The sequence below is a fragment of the Belonocnema kinseyi genome, chromosome 3 (genome assembly GCF_010883055.1).
Source record: "Belonocnema kinseyi isolate 2016_QV_RU_SX_M_011 chromosome 3, B_treatae_v1, whole genome shotgun sequence".
NCBI lineage: Eukaryota > Metazoa > Arthropoda > Insecta > Hymenoptera > Cynipidae > Belonocnema > Belonocnema kinseyi.
In genome coordinates this window covers 156186917-156209146 of record NC_046659.1, presented here as the reverse complement: position 1 = coordinate 156209146, position 22230 = coordinate 156186917, and the positions used below count along the sequence as shown (strand labels likewise).

General features: G+C 26.3%; 1 protein-coding gene across 1 annotated transcript in view; it reads left to right on the top strand.

The window, feature by feature from the left end:
- The window catches only part of LOC117169286, a 136583-nt gene that overhangs the window by 8101 nt on the left and 106252 nt on the right, over positions 1 to 22230 (top strand). Inside the window, exons 2-4 of the mRNA XM_033355588.1 lie at positions 10469 to 11487; positions 18809 to 18903; positions 18986 to 19107. Coding sequence (XP_033211479.1) covers positions 10469 to 11487; positions 18809 to 18903; positions 18986 to 19107 — 1236 coding nt within the window. The remainder of the gene's footprint in view (positions 1 to 10468; positions 11488 to 18808; positions 18904 to 18985; positions 19108 to 22230) is intronic.

The window sequence follows — 22230 nt, the reverse complement described above, 5'->3', positions numbered from 1 at the left end:
GTATACTTTGAATAAAATATTTGTTATCATTCTCTTGAAATAAATGTGTTTTTTTCTTGAAAAAATACCGGTTTCATATGTATACACCTGGTATATATATATTCAATCAACTGATTTACGGATTTTCATTTCGATACTCGTTCAGATCCACAGATTCTGAATTTTTTAATCAAAAGTAGGATTGTCAACAAATTTATTTAATTTTGAACCAAATTCTAGAATTTGGGACAAAAAAAGACGAAGACTGAACCGGCAATATATTAAGACTTTTTATTTTATTTCAAGCAAAAAAATGGAAACATGAGAATAGGGAGAAGTTTCTTGAAAATAAGGGGCAACATATAAATTTAGAAAAAGGGGAATAGAAGGAAAACCGTGATGTCTGCAAACATTTTCTTTATGAGGTAGTTTGAATCAAAATTTTACAAATAAATTCCATCAAGTGTTCATGCCGTATATTTAAGTTTGAGTACCGTGATTTAAATGAATCAAAAGTTTAATAAAATAATTTAATCTTTTTTTAAATCCGGCCAAAGTGAGCTGCGCCACTGCTAATATAATGTTGCTGCCTTAGTAAAATTTTTACAGGTATTTTCTACTTCGCAGTTACTTAGGTGTTGCAAGCTTCCGGTTCCTCATATATTCATATTTGTTTTGTACCAAGCTCTTAACGTCTCTTGCAGTATATTATTCGAATAGAATTTCTTTTGGAAGGATTTAACTTCAACTTATGAATATTATATTAGGCAAATCTGAGAAGGTTAGAGCTTTACAAACCTTAAATATTTTTAAAAGGAAAAGTTATCTACTCATTAACAAAATGAGTTTTGAAGATCTAAAATTTTAAAACATTTTTCGGATTAAAATATTCTTATAAAAAGGATATTAAATGTAGGATTTATAAAAAAAAGAGTTTCCTTAACAAAAAAATTTTCTGGTTGAAAATGTAACCATTTTTTGCATATTTCAATCTTTTACTTAAAAATTTATCCCGCTTTGTAGAAAATTCATCTTTTAATGTAAAAATTTCATCTCACTGGACTAGAAACGCATCTTTCTAATTGAAAATTACCCTTTTCAGTTTAAAATAAACTTTATGTTGAAAATTTACAATTTGGCTCAAAAAGTATTTCCTTGTTTAAAAATTTATTTTCAAAATTAAATATCAATTTTTTAAACATAAAATTTAACTATTGCATTTTTTGCAAACATCATTGATCTTCATGTAAAAATTTTATCGTTTTGAATAAAAATGAACTTTTATAATTACAAATTCGCTTTCTTCATTTAAAAATTATTTTTTTCCTATGTTCCCACTTTCAGGATGAAAATGCATCTACTCTGGAGATAATTCAAAAATTTGCTAGAAAATTAAATTATTTATTCTTAAGTAGAACTACTTTCTTAAAATTTCATTTTTTTCGTTAAAGATTCATCAATCGGTTTTAGTTGAAAATTATATTTTCTTTTAATATTCACACTTTGGGGTTGAAAATTCTTCTACACAGGAAAAAATTAAACAATCTAATTTTTATTAAAAATGTATCTTATTGAGATGAAAAATTAAATATGTGGTTGAAATATCCTTCAAAATTTTAAATATTTATTTGGACATTTATTAAAAATTTACAAAATTAATAAATTTTTGTTAAAAAACTAACCCTTTTCGTGAGAAACTTTGTCTCTTTGGTTGAAATTTTTTATTTTTTATATTGAGAATAAATGTTTTTCAATGAAAATTAAACTACTCCATTTTTGAACAAACTTGATATTTCAGAGATCAATTTCGTCTATAACTATCTAATTGCAAATTAGCTTCTTTTAATTGAAAATGTTTTTTCGTTTGTTTGAATATTTACAATTTGCAATTGAAAATTCATCTGTTTTGTGAAAATTCAACTATCAAATGTTAATCTGATTTTTTAAAAATTAATTTTTTATTTGCAGATTCATCATTTCATTAAAAATTAATTTCTTGGACTGAAAATTTTACTATTTCCTTTTCTGATAAAAATGATTGATAGAAAAATGCTTGATAGAAAATTAAACCATTTGTTGGAAGTTTGTACTGCTTTGTTAAAAGTAATTTTTTAAGTTAGAAAAATTATTTTTTTAAATTTAAGTTAATGTTTGTGACTGAAAATTTAGCCGTTTGCTTTTCTTTTTGAGTTAAAAAGGCATTTTTTCCTGTACTCTTCTAAAAGGGGAATACGTAGTTCAAAAGTTCAGACTGCCCCTCACTGAAGTTATTTTCTTAAACTTTCTTCAGTGCTGTTATGTTTTAGAATTATTTCTCGGCTTGAATTTTTTGTTTTTGCACTCATTGGAGTATTTACAGCAGTTGTGAACTGTAAATAAAACAAAGGTATTGTAAATGGCACGTGAAAGGACTGAAAGTTTCCAAAGCAGTTAAATTATATTGTCATGAAAATATGTTAACATTTTCATTTTAAATGAAATTGTGCTTTATAGATGATAGAAGTTTCATTCATTCTGAATTCAGCTTCACTTTTATTTTTGAGGAATATAGTTAATGACTTTATTGATGTTAGTTTGAAAGTAAGTTTTTTGATGGCCAGGTGTAACCAGTAAATTTTTATTTTTATTTTCCAATGTCAGCTCTGCTTGTCTTTGAGTGGGCACTTAACTTCCAGAGTTTACGTGCAGGATAAAAGCTTTCAAACTTCTCTTTCCTGTAACAGTGTAACTAATAAAACAACGTATAAAGAGATACATCAGAATTGATGGCCAATTTCGTCTAAACTAGCTTTCAAGCAGAATTATTTGTCTTCGAAGTTATACTACAATAATACAATTTTCGAAATGACAAAAATTTCAAGTTTTAAAGTTTTTGAGCTGAGTAGCTTTCAAACTTGTTGTCGAGAGTAAAATTGGAATTTGATTTTATGATTTAAAGAAGATGTTTTCAACCATTAGAATCATATTTTATTTATTTATTTCTTAGTTTTGTTTGTTTATTTTTCTTCAAGGTTCGTTTATTATTTTTTTTTTTTAAATTTTAAGAATATTCGAAGATATTTTTCAAATTTTCAGATAGATCGAAAAAAATTTATCTTCAACCAAATATTGTAATTGAATTTCCAAACAAAAAATACGAATTCTCAACGGAAAATTCAAAAGTTCATATTTAAATATAATATTTTTTTTTTACAAATCAAATCAGTTTAATTATACAAATATAATATACGTAAAAACAAAAAATATTAAACATTTTTTAAAAGAAACGAATTTTCTAAGAAACAGTTAAATTTTTTTAAGGAAAAATATGAATTAGAAACAAAAAAGTTTCAACAAAAAAATCTAAATTCTCAACAAAAAAAGTAATAATCGATATTTCAATAAAAAATCTAATTTTAAATCAAGTGAACCTTAATTTCATTTTTCAACACGAATTTTTAAGGAAATTATTTAACCTTCAAAAAGTTTAATTTTTCAACCAGGTAGATTACTGTGCATATTTTCTAACATTTCGAAAAAGTAAGAATATTTAATATGATTTTTTATTCAAACTAATTGATTAACTAGGAAAATTCAAAAAGATGGAAAATGTTTGTGAAAATGTAGAAAAAAATGTGCTTTAATTTTTCGTTAAAAACATCAACTTTCAAGAAAGCAGTTGAATTTACAACTCGGCGAAAATTTAAAAAGAATTATTACTTGAAGATAAGAATAATTTTTTATGCAAAATAAAAATCTCAAATAACTATTTAATTCATATTTTTATTTGTTTATTTTGACTAAAGTTATATCAACGTGAATTTATTTTGTTTTCTATTTTAATGGATTTTAGAAAATTTTAGAAAAAATTTTTAAAACTCAAATTTTGTGCACATTTTGAAAATTTTTTGAAATCTATTGAATTTTTTAAAAATAATGTCCTAATATGAATTTTTAAGAACAAAAAATCATTTGAATTAACCTTTGCGGAATCTTCAGAAATCTACACTTTATTTTCAATTTGTTGAATCTTTTTCTGTAACGTGTCTTCTTAAGACATTTAAATATTCCTTATAATTATCATAATTTATTCTAAATTTTGTAATCTGATAAAAATGAAAAATTTTGCTACAGTTTTTTTAAAATCCTGTAAAATAATTTATATTAATGGTCAACTATTACATTTACCCATGATAATTCATCTTTTTTGGTTAAAAAGTAAACTATTCAATTAAAATTTAAATTACTTTGAAATTAGCCTCTTTAATAGTGTTTTAAAACTCTCCAAATTCTCGAAAAGCTTCTCAACTTTTTGTGTGAAATTTAAAAAATCTACATTCTGTTTATGTTTAAATCTTTATCAGTTTAAAAATATTTTTTTATCGTTTTAAACCATCCAAACACCCTTGATAGTTATTAAAATTGCTTATTTGACAATTGATTTTGAAAAAGCAAAAACTTCTTTCCATTAATTTTACGAGATGAAAATCTGTTTACAGTTTTCAGTTCTTAAACGCATTTTACTGAAAGTTCAGTAGCTTTTCACTTTTTCTTTCAATGGGACTTCTGTCTGAGAAAAAGTTTTGAATTAATTCAGAATTTTCGCAATGATCACCATTCTTCGAAGGGTGAACGTAAATTTCCATTTTATCAGCTTAAAAAAGAGGCTGGAAATTCCCGATCAGTAACGGCGCGCTAGAAGGCATTCTCTTGTTTACAAAAGTGGATAGCTCATATTAGAAAACTTTTGACATTATATCGCGTGCATCATTGACTTAGTCATTGAAGACAACTTCTCAAATTTAATGCAAGCAGAAAAAAGTGCTGACAATCAATTTTCGAAACTAATTTTTAATTTATCGATTCGAAGAGAAAATCGGTCGATGGAACATGTCACAAATGTTTACATACTAAATACTGCGTTTTGTGAACAGGAATTTTCAAATGTTTTAAATATAACTAATTGCTCTTTATGTTAAATTTAAAATCACACTTATAAAAAATTTAGCACAAAGTTCATATTTAATAATTTTTTTTAATTAATTGTTTGTCCTACTACAAACTACCTTTTCTACTTAGTGGTGCGGCTGATCAGAATTCTATAAGTAGAGAGCCAGATGATTGCTTACAATAATTGTGAATATAACATTATTATGAGTAAAACAAAACTTTCTGAAAAGGGGAGTTTTCTCACTTTGAGGGAGAAAATAATTTATCATGCAGAATACACATTTTAAATATTTATCTGTTAAAAGTTCTTGAAAATTCACCCTTTATCTAAGAAGGAGATTCTCAAATATGAAAACCAGGATAACCAGTATTAGGATTTTGCTTTTAAAGTATAAATGTAATTTTACTACAATTTCGCAGTAAATTAACAAACATCTAAAAATTTCTGATGTTTTAAAAATGAATCCAGAAAATTGTAAAGAAAATTTCTTTATTTTATAGGATGTTACAAAATTCACACTTCAGCACTTTTGTAAGTTAGTGAGAAATTAAGAAATATTTAATATATTGTCGGAAACTCTTTCAAGTTTCAAAATATTTTTAATTCTTTCAAAATTCAAGAATTATTACGTATCTTTTAAACTAACTCGAATTTCCGTAAAACATGTTGAAAAAGTTTCGAAATTAGAAAAATAGCACTGCTTCATTCTCACAGATGTCAGAACCCACAAGTCAAAATGAAAAAATGCCTAAAATATATACAAAAATTTTAGGAAAATATTTTTATCCTCTTGTAACATTTCAAAATTCTTTACAAGTTTTTTTGTGCAATATTGAAAAATTTGTGCGTATCCGATTAAACATTTTGTTTCATTCTCTTGAAATCTTTTAAACTGCGTGAAAAACTTCTGAACGTTTTGTTTTCTATCTTCAAAAATTTACTTTTTGTTTAAAACTACTATAAGTCTTTTGAACTTACTCTAATTTAAAGAAAAAAAGTTTAACTTGCAAAATTACGAAAATCAACTTCAAATATTCCACATTTTTGTCTAAATAAAAAAAATATTTTCCATCTTTTTGAATTATCCTTGATAATTAATTAGTCAGAATAAAATATTATTTTTAATTTTCCTACTTTCTTCGAAATGTTCAAAAATCTGTATTTTAAAAAAGAAGTTTGTTCATTTTCTTTAAATTGTAAATATTCTTTGCATTTTTTGAAAGCTTCGACACATTCTAAATATCTTTTAAAATATTTCGAATTTTTCCTAAAATTAAAAAAATCTGAGAAAGAAAAAAATTACCTTAATATCTTCCACATTCTTTTGTGGAATGTCTTTAAATATTTGAAAATATTTTTAAATATTCTGTTTGAATTAATTTAAAATAAAAGAATTATTTTAAATTTTGCTAGAAAACTTAAGAAAGTGTTTCAAATTTTTGCAATACTTTTAAAACGTGTGAAGAGCTTCTGAATTTTTTCTTCACTATCTTGAAAAATGTACTTTTGATTTAAAATTACTATGATTCTTTTGAATAACATTTCGTGTATTCTTTTTAACTTATAAATAATCTTTAAATTATTTTAAATATCTTTCAAAATATTTCGAATTTGTCCTGAAATTAGAAAAAAAACATTTGAGAAATTAAAAATATTACCCTCATATCTTCCAAATCCTTTTTGCTAGAGTTTTTAAATATTTTAAAGTCTTTTTAAATATTTCCTTTAAATTAATTTATAAAAATTATTTCAAATTTTACTAGAAAACTTAAGAAAATGTATAAATTTCTTGAATTCTTTCAAACCGCGTCAACAGCTTCTGTATTTTTTGTTCACTATCTTCAAAAATTGACTTTTTGTTTAAAAATCCTACACATTTTTTAAGCTAACTCGAATTCTTCTGAAAATTGTTAAAACGCTTTCAAAATTTAAAAAATTTTTTTAAATAATTCATCAGTGAAAATAGAAACTCATTTTAAGTTTTCACACTTTTTTTAAATATTCAAAATTTTACATTTGATTACAAATTTGTTCATTCTCTTCGACCTATAAATAAAATTAAAAAAAATTTTTTTTTTAAAATCTACATTTAAAAAAAAAAAATCTACAATAGCCAAGTTTTCAAGTCTATTAAAATGTTGAGAAGTTTTTCTTCAAAAAAAAAAAAAAACATTATTTTTCTACGAAACTTATTTTGGATTTTGGATAATGACCAGACATTTAATTTGAATGAACCTCGGCAAAGAAGGAATACTTCAGAAGATTCTTGAAGATGGGAATTTCTTAATTTTTTAGGCTTTCAGCTATGTTTATGCATTTTTTATCATTTTAAAAAAATTATAGCTCTAACAAATCTCTCCATTATCAGATATATATATATATATTATTAAAGTTTTTTCAACTTTTTTAATACAAAATACTGATAGTATTAGCAATATAAGTATATAAAAAAGATTGAAGATAAAAATGCCATTGTCTGGGATAATTTTAAACTCAGGTCCTTTTTATGAATTTACCTTACATCTATTGATTTCTCTTGGAATCTTCTGAATTATTTTGAATTTGCCTTCATTTTAATGATTCATTTTTTTATTTCTTTGGATTCACTAAAATTCACTTGAATTTTTCGGAATTCTAATAAAATACCCTTGACATCTTTGGAATACTGTGAAATGTTGAATTCACGTAAGCGTCAAAAATTTCTGGTGGGATATCTCTCGCTTTTTCAATTATATATTTAACTCTAGTTATCAAATATTTTCGCATTCAATATTGATTTTTTTTTTGCAGAATGTACAAAAACCAATTTTTCCTTCCAACCATTGATAATGGAAAGATGTAATATTTAAATTTATGTTTAAAAAAATTTTATCTAAGAGAATATATTCACTCTACTATGATTAATAATACACTTTAGAAAATTAGTATCATGTCTAACTATGAATGGTTTTTTCCACTTATACTAAATTCAGCGATCATATAAGTAGAAAAGGTAAGCTATGGTAGCAGATTCTATTTAAATCTACCATAAAGAAGAAATCTGAACGCTCTTGAAAACCAGATTTTTTTCTTTCTTTCCGCAATATATACGGGGTTGTTTATCATGCGATAAAAACAACTGTCACTTGAATTTTTATAGTTTGTTTTTATTTTTAAAGATTTACAGAGGCAGGACGTAAAATTTTAACTATTTCGTTTAAAAAAATGTTTCTCTTAGAGAATATAATTGAATCCATCATAATTGAAGGGTGGCAGTGCAAAATTAGATAACCAAAATTTTTATTAAAAATAGGTTTATTGCATTTAAAATTATTGAAAAAATGAAACGCACCTTGTGGTATGAAGATTTTTCTTTAATGTCATTTTATTTTTTTTCAACATCTCCATACCTCGGGGGCTAGTTTGATTTTTGCAAAAAATTAAAAATTCTGTAATAAATCGATGTTAAAAACCGATTTTGAAAACCTATAAAATTTAAAACCTAAAATTATTAGCCGATTTTTTCGGATTCAGTTCACTTTTTTGCATCAAACTTTAAGTATCAATATTTAGATACTAAATATCTCGGGAATGTGTTTTTTCTTTTTCTTTAACATACTATTTGAATTTATCGCTATGAAAATGAAACGCATCAGAAGATTCTCGAAGGTGAGTCTTCTTTATTGCTCTTGCCTTCCGCATTATTTACTGGGTGTTTTTATCATTCTATAAATATAATATCTGTCACGAAGCTCTTTAATTCTATTTTTTTATTGGTAAAGCTATTCAACTGCGTTTACTGCAATATAAAAATGCATCATTTCTGCAAAATTAAATTCCCAACAATTTTTAAGGCTTTGTTTGAATTAAAAAAAATGAAATTATTAGGAATCTAGGTATGAAAAATGATAATTGTTAGTTTTTAACCTTAATATTTTCATATTTTTGCGTTCAAATTGTATCCTTATCAAAAAAGTTGTATCCGAAAACCTGATTGTTTGCGACACTGCGTAAATACAACTTCAAGTGACTTTTTTAAAAGTTATTTATCTACTGATAAATATTACGAATTTTCTGCGCCATCTACTTTTTTCTTACCAGTTTCAAAAAGAATAATTTTATATTATGACAAAGTTGATTTCTAAATGTTTAAAGAAACTTTATTGATAAAAGAGAATATTTTAATCGTAAATTAATTTTTTATATAGAGTAATAATTATAATCTTAGTATTTTGCCACCACATTATAATTTGTAAACTTTTTCACACTTTTAATTAATAAAAAATACTTTTCAATTTATTACTTACGCAGATACCAAAGTATTTTTTCCAAAAATGTAGATCCTGTTCGCAATTAGTTTTATTATTTCAAAATCCATCTTTTTTTGTTAAAAATTAATTTTTGACCTGAAAGTTTAACTATTCTATTTTCGGTGGAAAATGTATAGTTTTTAACTATAGCTTTGATAGATTTTTTGTTTAAAATTACCTTTTTTATCTAAATTCATATTTTTGGTTTGAACATTGAACTCTTTGTATTAAATTCATTTTCTTGCCTTGAAAAATCAACTGTTTTGTTACAAATTCATTTTTTGACTGTAAATTCTTATTTTCTTGTCGAAAATTTTTCGCCACTTAAATGAAAAATCTTTCTCTTTTGAAAGTTTCTTACTTTTGATACAAATTTGAGCATTTTTGTTTTAAAATGCAGCTATTTGATAAAAAACAAACCGAGTTTTGTCAAGAATTTAGCTATTTAATTAAAAATTCACCCTTTTTGAGTAGAAATATCAATTATTATATTTTTGGTTGAGAATTTTTGGTTATGAATAGTTCTAGTACTTGGTTGAAAGTTAAACTACTGTTTTTTTAATCATGCTTTTCGTTAAAGATTGATTTTATTTGCGAATTTAACTTTTTAATTCAAATTCTAATTATTTTGTAAGAACTTAACTATTTTAATAAAAAGTGAGCATTATAAGTTGTAACTTCAACTATTTTGTTAAAAATAATTCCACTTCTTTTGAAAGTACAACTATGTGGTTTTCAATGCAACTTTTTTCCTACAATTAATTTATTTGTTGTAAATTTAGCTATATATTTGAAAATACAACTGTTTGGTAGAAAATTATCTCAAGCGATTCATTTCGAATTCAATACGGTACCCATACATTAATTTTATTAAAAATAATTGATTCACCTCTTAACCCAATTTTCAAAAAAATCTACCCCATTTGCATTATTTCTATTATATTTTAGGTATTTACATAATAATATCGAAGGAAAAATTTGTACTTGAAAGTGGTTGGGGTATCCTTATTTTTAACATCACTCTTGGTGATTCAGGGCTTCGTGTGATGATCTGTGAAAGAAGGAAAGGAATGGAAAAGGGATTCCAAATACCTTGACGTATTTTTTGAACACGCCCTTTTTTAGCCCCTCATTTTTTGCGGGTATAAATTGAAACCACCCTGTTATTCATCCAATATTTTTCCATCCAATCGCGACTTTTTCCATCGAATGTATGAAAACCAATTTTTCCTTTCAACCATTGATATTTTGCACTTTCTTTCTGACGCAGAGATGGGAAGCGGCGCCGCTGAGCTCAGAATCAATCATCCTGAGAAGGAGAATCGACACTCGGCTGAAAACAACACTACAAACAAGGCGATCAATGCAACATCAAGAAGGATGTCTGAGGAAATTGGCTACGAATCGTCGACAGTTTATAGAGAATCCACCGCACTTGAGGAAGGAACAAGGTCCAATTTAGCAGGACGATTAGGAGAGATTCAAAAGGATCGAGATTCCAACTTGACGCTAGGAATGGAAATCGAGACGGCTCAGGAGAGCGACCCTCTTCAAGAGAATCCTCCTGGATTATCTGCCAATCGGAAAAAAAATACTGAGCAAGGTTCAATGATGAAAAATCACTCCGTGTCTGAAAATCCTGTGGAAAGTTCCTCAGAGGAAATTCCCGGCCTTTCGAGTTACGATGTTGCTAGAGCTCTTGTCGTTTCTGAAAGCGATCTTGAGGAATCCCCTCGAGAGGAAAGTGGTTCCAAACCAAATTCCTTGGTGAGGACTCTCACTGAGAATCAAGTCGAAGAAGAAAAGTTTGAGGATCAAAGTCATCGACGACTGGGAGTTACAGCCACTGGAAAGATTTCTGATGTAAAAACAGCATCTCGCCAAGTTTCTGTACCGTACCAAGTTCCAACCTCTCTAGAAAGAAATGAAACTGAAGTGAAAGATGAAGGAATGAAAGTTTCTTCGGATGAGAAAAAACATCCTGGTAAGAGTTCTGATTCTATAGAACAGCAATCGACGCAAAAGAATCTGGGAAGCAAATCACAGAATGAGATTTTAAACGGAAAGGGTGGATCTTTTCGCGAAATCAAATCTTCGAGAGTCATAAATATACATCGGGAGGCGAATCAATTGATCTTCAGTGGGAAAATCATTCAGCCGAAACTTTCCAGCCACTTGGGAAAGTACACACCGTATTTTGAAGATGGAGAGGAGGAAGAGAATGTTACTGCTAGAATTGGAAATACTGTACTGCTCGATTGCAAAATTGGAATGCTGGGCAATAAGACGGTAAGAATATTTTCTGAGTAGTAAAGATTTAAGGATATATGTATAAGAATGACACTGAGAGAATTTCCATTTGAATAAATGATAAAAACGTTTGAAACTTTAGTATTCTACAATATCAAAACGTCCATGTGATTCCTATTGAAAAAATATGAATTAAGGCGCCCGTCTATTTCAAATGAAGATTTTGAATTAAAAGGTAAATTTTTTATTTTCTGCAATAAGAATACCAGAGGGTATATTAATCTAGAGGTAATATAATTTAATTTGAAGGGTTGCACAAATGGAAGACACTAACAACAAATTAGGAGAAAAATCCATCTAATTACATGAAATATCACAGATTTCATACCACCTGATGACATATTGTGCTTTAAATTAATCTTACTATATCTTCTCTTTTCTAAGAAAGTATGTGCAAATTTAAAGAAATAAACATTTGAGCTTCTCAAATGATGATATTCTTTGTTTAAAATTCGTAGTTCTAAAATCTTCTATTAAAAAATTTTATATTTTTAAGCTTAATTCTTGAAAATAAAGTTCTCATTACTTCAACAATTAAAAATTGAAAGGGGTTGGAATTAAAAATTTTGAAAAAGAGTTCTTATTTGATCTGTCGCAAATATTCGTTGCGCTTTGTGTGAATAAAGTTAGGGAATAATTAAAGTGTTGGTAAGGTAGGAATCTTGTCACGTGACCCACTGCTCACATGGCCTTAAAGGCGCGGACAGACTTTGAGTACTTTTCCCAAATATTAATATTTCAGTCAATTTCTAAATAATCGATATAAGATTTCACAAAAAATTTTATGTAACATTTTTTAACAAATAACACTGGAACTTGTTTGAAACTTGAAGCTACCTAGATGCTTTTTACTGACGAAGCCAAGGAAAGACAATTATCGACTTACCTAATTTTGCAATTATATATTATTAAACACTAAGCGATTTTTAACTTTTTTATAAATTCTTAGGTTTCGTTATAGTATTCTCAATAAGCCCTATAAATATTAACTAATTTTGATCACAGTTAGCCTAATTAGAATCATTTAAGTTTTTAAACTTAATTAAATCAAAGAGAAACTTTTATACGATATTTCGCTCGTATTATTTTAAAATAAGCGTCCGACGAAACAAATTCTAATAAGAAAGTTTTATTTCCTTATTCTCTATAATTCTAGATTTTTGTTTTAATTGATTTTTTTTGTTTAAAAAATTTTCTACTTTTAAGTGCGCCGATAATACTTTTACGCGTGTTCGAGCGTCGGGCAGGTTTTTGCGGCTCAATGATAAATGAAATGTTTGAAACCAGACATTTTAAAATAGAAAACCTTAATTCTTCAACATTCCAAAGAACTAAAATCTTCGAACGTTAATACATTATTTTAGAGGCCTAATACCAGTGATCATTTGCTGTTTGTACGACAGAGGTCTCTCTATTGTCTAACCGAAACTCTGTTTCAAAACTTGAATATAAAAACAGGCCTTAAATTAATAACATCTATGAAAAATAATTTCGATCGAAATTAAGGAAATACCAGTTCTAAAATTTCCACTGTTGGTGCTGCGGTGGCGCAATTGGTAGTGCCCCTCACACGTTATGAGAAGGTTGTTGGTTCAAACCCAGCCCGCAGTGAACTTTTTAGAACTTATTTTTCTCGCGTTTTCAATTAATTTCGCATAATAAAAATTAATTATGATGTAGTAGCTCTTCTACTTATCAACCGCACAATACAGAGACCTCTGTCGTACAAACATCCATTAACCACTCGTATTAGGCCTCTACAATAATATTCTATCTAATTAACCAATCTAACCGAAACTCTGTTTCAAAACTTGAAATTAATTTATTTAAACAATTATTTTTCGCTAAATTGCATTAATTATTTTCTTACTGTGTCTGAAAATTAGCGAAATGTTGGCATTAATATACAAGAAAAAAATATATAAACAATAATTTGTTTAAACAATTTGATTTGTTGAATTGCATTGATTATTATGTCACACTAATTAAAAAGTTGATAATAAGTGGAAAATTATTTTAAAAGCTGCAACTTTCTAGCTTTATTTTGCATACGAGATAATTGAACTATTACAGTTAAAAAATAATCAGTTTAATCGAAAATTCATTTCTTTTTGGAAACCTTAATAAACTTCATTCAAATTCAAACTCTCCTAGTAAAGATTTATTGTTTATTACTTTAGTTGAAAATTAAACCAGTTTATTGAAAATTAGTTTATTTTTGCTTAAAAATTGATTTTATTTTTGAGAAAATATAAATATTTGTTTGAAAATTTATCATTTTCTTTAAAAAATTATCTTCTTATTTAAAATTCATCAATGTGGTTCCCAATTCATATTTTTAGTAAGCAATTTATTCTCTTTGTTAAAAAATTATTTTTTTATGCTGTTTAGAGCAAGATTTTAGAGGTGAAAACTTTTATCTTGTGGCATCTTTGTTCGTTTCTCAGGAAAGCGCGAAAATGTAATTTCACGAAAAGAATTACCTCTTCACAAAAATGCTTAAGCCAACATGAAACTTACAAGATGCCTTCTTTATATATACTTTAACGATATTTCGCATTTTCAGACAAATCGTTGCCACAATACTAAGGTTTTTAGTTTTTTTTAAATTGAAATGTTTATAACATGAAACTTACAGGATGCCTTCTTTATATATACTTTAACGATATTTCGCATTTTCAGACAAATCGTTGCCACAATACTAAGGTTTTTCGTTTTTTTTAAATTGAAATGTTTAATATTTTTCAAAATTCCTCCAAAAAGTTCGTTTCATTTCTTTTAACTCCTCAAAGTTGTTTAATTTTTTTCAATTCCTTTAAAATCCCTTAAAGTCTTTGAAATCCTTTGATATCTTTGATAACTCTTTTGAAATCCTAAATTTCCTCAGAAGTTTGTAAAATATCCTAACAATATATATTATTCCACCCCAGCAGTGTAGAAGTTAAGAAATAATTTCATTTTTGCTCCAGTAGGGAGAGAAACTAAAATACCTGATGCATAGTGCGGTCTGTGAACCGCACGTCCATTCTTCCGTACCATTTTTCCAATATTCGCCCATATCAAGCCCAACTTTTTTTTGTGTTATATTTTGCATTCTAGTTACATTCAAATAAATTAAAACAGAAATATATCATCGTGACGCAACTGTGGACGTGCGGTCTCACAGACCACCAATGAGCTTTAAATTGATATTACTCACCAGTTTCACGTAGAACCACATGTTGTCCACCTATTTTGGCAAAACCACAACTAAAACTAAAGCTACTAATAACAGAGCATCGAGGGAGGCCAGGAGGGGAGGGACCAACATATCAAAAGAATGGTGCGGTCTGTGAGACCGCACGTCCATTATACTTAAAGGTTGAAGGCAAAGTTAAAAAGTATTTGCATTTCGATCGATTTGCAAAAATAGTAATATTAGTGTCATTTCAGGTTGGGCGCTGAACCGAGAAATCGGAAAATGTCGGGCAATTTTTTGAGACGGGGAAAAACCAGGAATGACAGTGAATTTATTTTTAGACCAGGGATTTCACAAATCTTAGAAAAAAAAATCTGTTCAACCTCGAATTTAACAATTAAAAATTATAATGCTGTATTTGAAAGTTTTTCACTTAACAAGATTTTTCATTCTAGATTCTTTATTTAATCGACTGTAAATATAAATTAATCAATTACTTTAAAAATTGCAGTGTAATTAGGGTATAATTAAGTGAACAATAATTTATTTCTTCAGATGATTCTACATCCGTTCGAAATTTAAGAATTTCCAGAGTTCAAAAATAAAATTCAAACTGATTTAATTGAAAAGCTGTAGTCATAAAAAATGTTAATAATTAGAAACTGATTGTTTGAAATAGAATGCCTTGAATGATTAAAATTTCAACAAAATTTTAAAGTTTGAACGTTACGATCTTAATTGTTCTGCTTAAAAAATTATCAATTTTCAAGTGAAATTTTTGAATTTTGATGTATAAATAACAATTAAACACTTATTATTTGTATAACAATTCCAGTATGAACTTTTAAATAATTATGAAAATCTGTAAGAATATGGAAAATTTTCTAAAAATTGCTAGGGTAAGGGAAAATGATTTTTTGTTTTAAAAAATTATTTGAAATTAGAATTATTTTAAAAGAAATTATTTAATCTTTCAAGTTTTGAAGTTTCTAACTTAAAATTGGTTATTATACTATATTTAAAAAAAAATCTCATTTAATAATGAATTATTTAATTCAGAGCGTTGAAAATGATAACTGGAATTTATATTTTTGTAACTAAATCTTTTAACTACACAATTTATAATAGTAAAAAAAAGAACATTTTTCACTTTAAATGCATTTTATTTTAAATTGTTGAATTCAAAAGTTTCGTTTCATAGATCTAAGTCATTGAAGATTTAAATACACCATTTTTAAATTACAAAACTTTTAAACTTCAATTTCAAACGTTTAAAATGCAAGAGTTCCACCTTGAGTGCTTTAATTTCCAGTTCATTTTTTAATAATACAAATGGAAAAATGGTTATCTTTAGAGTTCGAGTTTTTTAATTAAAAATACCGTTAAAATGTTTCAAACCTAGAAAAAGCGGAAAATGATTGGGAATTTTTATCTTTGATTAAAACAGCCACTCTGCAGGTATTTCAAAATAATATTCCTCCTTGCAGAAAAATAAAAAAGAGGGAAATAAATAAAAAGGCAACCAACCATATCCCCTTTCTTCTCTTTTTTATTTTGTAGGAGGAAAAAAAGAGTTTTTCTTTATTTTTTTTTTCAAATTTCAATAGGAACATTTTATGGCAGTTGTCCAAAATTGGTGGTTAGATTCTTGGTTTTATTTTCAGGAATTTTGCACATTGTTTCAAAATAGTAGTAAAATAGTTGCGTAAAAAGAAGAGTGCCAAAAAGGATCAATAGTGTCGTGAGTCAAAATAAAATGCTTTTTCCACAAAGCAACTTTTTCAGAAACCTAATTTAGCTCTATCGAACGCGGAAGAATTATTGGCATTTAGTAATCAACGAATGTTCCACATATTGCCTTGTTCACGTTCCTCTCGATCCAATTCTTGACGCCGAAACTAAAAACAATTCTCCGGATCAAACAAGGGCAAAAGCCATCAATTACTTTTCAAGATGCAATCCAATATTGGTACATCTGTTCGCCGGAGCATTTTCAGAGAAGTAATAACCTTCTCTCCCACTACTAAAAAGCTCGATTATTTATTATTTCTCTAGTATTTCAAAATGGAATTCAAAACCTATTTTTGATCTAATGAGCTTATAAATGATTTATTTCCATTTAATATACATTTGTGTATTAAAAAAGATTTTGCAATTTTCGAATTAAGATTCATATGAGTTTTTGAAACACTTTTTTCAAATTCAATATCTCAAAGCTTGCAGCTGCAGGTTTCCCCAACAAGTTTATTAATTAAAATCACCCAATCATGAAATTTACGATACATTTGTATTATAGCTTTTTTTTATTGAAAATAATACCCGACGGTAATTTTCAATAATACCTAACAATCTTTAATAATACCCAACAATAGTACTTTTTAGTTTAAATTTCAGCTTTTTCAGTTAAAAATTCATCACTTTGTTCGAAAATCTAACTATTTTGTAAAATTATTATTTTTTAGCTATTTATTCGTTTTTGTTTTTTTAATGAACATGTCTTAATTTTAATTGAATATTCAATCATTTTATTTGAAAATCTATATCTTTGTTTAAACATGTATTATTTTGTTAAATATTTTTCTTTTTTGTAGAAATTAATCATTTTACTTAAAAATTAAACTATTTCTATTAAAGACACATGTATTCAATTGCTTAAAAAAATTTTGGTGGAAAATTCATTTTTTTGACTAAAGAATTATTTATAAATTTTTGGTTGAACATCACAGTTAAATAAAGAATTATTACCTGAAATATGTTATTGTAATTGATGCTTAGGTTGGTCTTATTGAATTTGTTATAATAAATTGTCTTTTTTTTAAGACCAATTTTCAAACAAGTAGTTTAACTTTTAATCAAAGAAGATTTTTTAGTCGCAAAAGATGATTGAAAGATAATTAGAACTTGAAAAAAATATATTCTGAACTTTCTCGAATTATTTCTAAAATTTTTAAAAGCCTTTCAAGATTAAAAGAATTGCCCACAAATCTTGCAAAATCTTTAAAACTTAATTTTTTCAAATAAAAAGACATAAAAAATGTTTACAGAAATCTTAAAAATGTTTTTGCATTTCTTAAAACCTTCTTTCGAACTCATTAAAAAGCTTTAAATTATTCGAACTTTTACAAAAATTTTCTTAAATTTTGTAAAATTAAAAATATTGACTTTAAAACTTCCATATTCTGTTTCAATAATTTTCAGAATATTTAGAAACGTTTTAAACTCATTTTAAATATTTTCTTAAGATTAATTGTTCGACATAATTTGGAATCTTTTTAAAAATTCTATACATCTCTGAAACTTACTATGAATTTTTTTAATCTCGTAAAAACTTTAGAAATCCTTTGCAAGTTTTAAAATTTTCATTTTCAAATCTTCAAAAATGCACGCTGTAAGAATCAGTTTTAACTTTCGGTTTAAATTTGCAATGATTTTTTAATAATTTCCAAAACATTTGCCTAGCAATTATATTTTTAAATTATTTAGATTTTTTCAAAAATTTTCTTAAAATCTTGAAAAATAAAAAAAATGCCTTTAACTCTTCCAGAATCTGCTTTGAAAAGGTTGCAAATCTTTTCAAAAATTTTCAAAGTCTTTTAAAAAATTATAATTGTTTTCCAGAATTTTTGGAATTTTTTTTATTATCGTGAAAACTTTCAAATAATTAGAGCAGCTTCAAAATTTTTATTTCCATATATTTAAAATTTTAGGTTATCTTCTAAATTTTTTAAAAATGCTTTTAAGTTTCCATTTTTTTGTAGTCATTTAAAAACTTCTAAATATCTTTTGAAGTTATTAGATTTTTTATAAAACTTTGTAATTTTGCTAATTGAAAAAATCGTCCATGTTTTTCGAAGTATCAAAAAATAATTTGAAATGTTTTGAAATCTTCGTCAGTCTTCTTTTGAATAATTGGATTGAAGTTATGTCAATTTTAATATTATTATTTTAAAGCTTTTTGAAGAGGCTTACAAAGGTTAGATATTTGACCGAAAAGTCGCACAATGTTTTTTACAATACATTAATTTCATTGGAATGCTGATTTTTTCTTAATGACTGTTTGAACCCAAAGTAAATAATTATCCGAAATCTATGTTTTTGATAACGTGATAATTATTGTTACAGGTTACATGGTCATATCGTAGCACTGATGTAATACGTCTCCTGACAGTCAGTCGCATGGTGTACAGTTTAGATGAAAGAGTGAGTCTTTCTTTTCGGTAAGCAAATTTATAAGTAAAATAAAATAAGAAAATTTTCTGACGAGAATATATTTGAATTTTATTGTTTTTGAACCTATAGATATCCTACGAATTGGAGACTGAAAATACAATATGCCTTACCACGAGATTCGGGGTTGTATGAATGCCAAGTAGCCACCTACCCCCATTCATTAGTGAAAAAAATCAACCTGCTTGTCACAGGTGAGTTTCTTAAACAATATTTATAAAAAATGGAAAGGCATTTGACTAGAAGATTAATTTTTACATTCTCACTCAATAGAGAGTAGTATAATCTTACAAATTTTCGATCTTTGGTTTTTAACGGATCTTTATGTTTCGGCCTGTCTGCATTTGTATAACCAAAATATCACTGTAAAGGCCTATTTGTTACCATACCAGAGAGAGGTTTCTTACAAATTGTTGTCCATTTAATAAAAAACAATATGATGTTTTTATTAAAAAACTTTTTCAGAATAATTTGTTTATTAAATTGTTTTAAAATTATGAATTGCTATCCAGCAGCAAAATATCAACTAAAGGCCGATTGTTTATACCCATTCAATTGATTTTCTTAAAGAAACTAAATTTATTTACTAAAACAAGGCCACATTATGCATTTGGTTATAACATTTTTTTACAATAAATTTGTTTACTCTATTTGTTTAAACAAATAGAAATTTTTTGTTGTAATCAAGTATCATATGAAGAGATATTTTTAACATATCGGAAATTAAATAAAATAAAACGAATTTCCTTTGCTGGAAAATGATAATATTATGTATTTGTTAATTCATTTTGTTTGAACTAACAACACTAATTTTTTGAAATTAAAGAATCGCATAAAAAAGATATAAGCAAGATACTAATTGTCCTTTCTTTTAAAAAACGAAATAAATGTGTTTGAAAATGACGAATTTATGCATTTGTTAAACAAATTAATTTAAATTATAACAAATGGTCTCTATTTTGTTATAAGTCATACCGAAATCTTTTTTCTCAGATTGTCACTTAAAGCATACACATCTGAAGTAGCTATATATAATTTTTTACTAAAAATCTAACTTTTGTGATTAAATTGTTTATAAAAATTGTAAACAATTTTTAAATATCTGATACTGCTAGACATAATTCAAGACAATTTTTCTCATCTCATTCTATTAATTTCGCATAAATTTGGTAAATTTCCACAAAATGGGATCTTAAATTTTTTTGTTTAATAAATTTTCATTGTAAAATAAAAAAAATAAAACAGCTTTTTTTAAGTACCTCACGGGCAGGAGGGGCGTGCGCAAGGTGGTTTTTGGAGGTGCAACCCCCTCCCCCCACGAAAAGGGAAAAAACTTGTTTAATTAAATTTTAACATCATGCAAAATTTTGCATACACTAGAAATGTGTTGCAATACAGACAGAATGCTCAAAAGTGAAAAATACGATTTTTTCAATTTTTTGAAACATTGAAAAAAATGATTTTCTAATAAAATATTTGAAAAAATTATGCAAAAGGTAATAACTAATTTCGTAAGAAAACCTAGAACATTTGAAATAAATATTTAAATTTACAATAAAATACGCATGAAATTAATTTTTTTATTCACGAGTTTTCTTATTAAACAAATTAGTACTTCAAAATATTAAAATATGTCGAAAATTTCTTAAAATAAATAACATTACTCCCTCGATAAAAAAGTTAATTTTATAATCAAATTGTTAAATTTTGCACCAAATTATTTTTTTCAAACAAAAAATTGCAACCACAAAAAGAATTTAATTTAAATAAAAAATACTTCAATAAACCCACAGAAGGCTCAAAATATGATTATTTAATCAAGAAGATTAATTTTCTGCGAAACGACAAATTAAATCTTTAACCAAAGAGATGAATCTTAAACCAAAAAAAATTTTTTTCATTAGTTTAACTTTCAACCAATCAGTTGAATTTTTGAACAAAAAAGATGATTTTTTGACAAAATCGTTACATCTCTAACAAAATAATTAAACTTTCAACCAGATAATCGAATTTTCTAACAAAACAAAAAAAATTCCGAATTAAAAATATAATAGTAGACTTTTTAACCAAAAGTAATTGGATTTTTGTATTAAGTTCAATTAACTTTGTTCGAATTAAGTGCTAAAAAATCATCATCATTGTTTATAAAATGTATTTATTTACAAGTATTCTTAGAAAACAAGTTTAGACTTGAAAATATTAAAATATGTTGAAAATTTGATGAGATAAAATGTTTGTCCTGCTTTTTTCAGTAAATTAAATAAAAAGAGAGTTGAATAAACCGTGTTATTCCGCAAAATACAAATTTTTCACTTATGTGAGTTTTTCCTTGGGGACTCATAGAAGTTTGATGAAGTAATTGAACATTAAAATTTACGATTGATTTTTATTTTCTGACGAATTCGGAACATTATCCTGATATACAGAATTATTTTTAACTGTCATTGCGTTCAAATAATAAATTCACAAAAAGCCGAATTTTTTCGTGTTAAAGCAAAAGAAAATTCGATGGTCTTTGGGCAACCCTTAGGAATTAACCAATTTCGCTTGAATTTAGAAGAAATTATTTCAAATTATTCAAACAAAACTTGGAGGTGAGGGCAGAGAAATTAAGAAAAAATATGTCACCAAGTATAAATAAGAACGACCCTAATATATGAATTCATTTTATTTTTAAGCATTTATTCCAATTTTCTTGTAAAAAATCTTATTTTCAATTATGTAGCGTGCTGTCAAAAATTAAAAACATTTTTATACAGAAATATAATTTCTGAAAGTAGATCCTTATGTCTTTCCTCTTCAAACAATTTTATTATAATTACAGTCAATAAAAATATTGTTATTACATAAAATTTTTAAAAGGTTGGTATAATATACATATACACAATAATAAACAACTTATGGTTGCTATTTGATATTTCTGCCTTTATTGATTAATAATTGTATCCAGGTCATTGCTTGTAACTTGTCTGGGAAAGTGGCTCTTATTTAAAGAAAAAAAATGTGAATAAAAATCTTACATAAAAAAATGTATTGAACATGAAAGTCTTGTTAAATTGTGCTTTTCCAGTGATTTTAAATGTTTTTTTGATACGAATATACAAAACGGACGCCTAAGGCTTAGTCAACACCGAGTACGTCATCATGCCTAGAGGATAAAGGCATATATATAGATATAGATATAAATACATACAGACATTCATACGTACCAAGAGACATACATACGAGGGTGGATTGATAAGTTTCCGGCCTGACCAAGAGATGGCGCCACTAGGCCTACCTTGAGGTGGCGTTCTATAGTACCATCCTTAGATAGC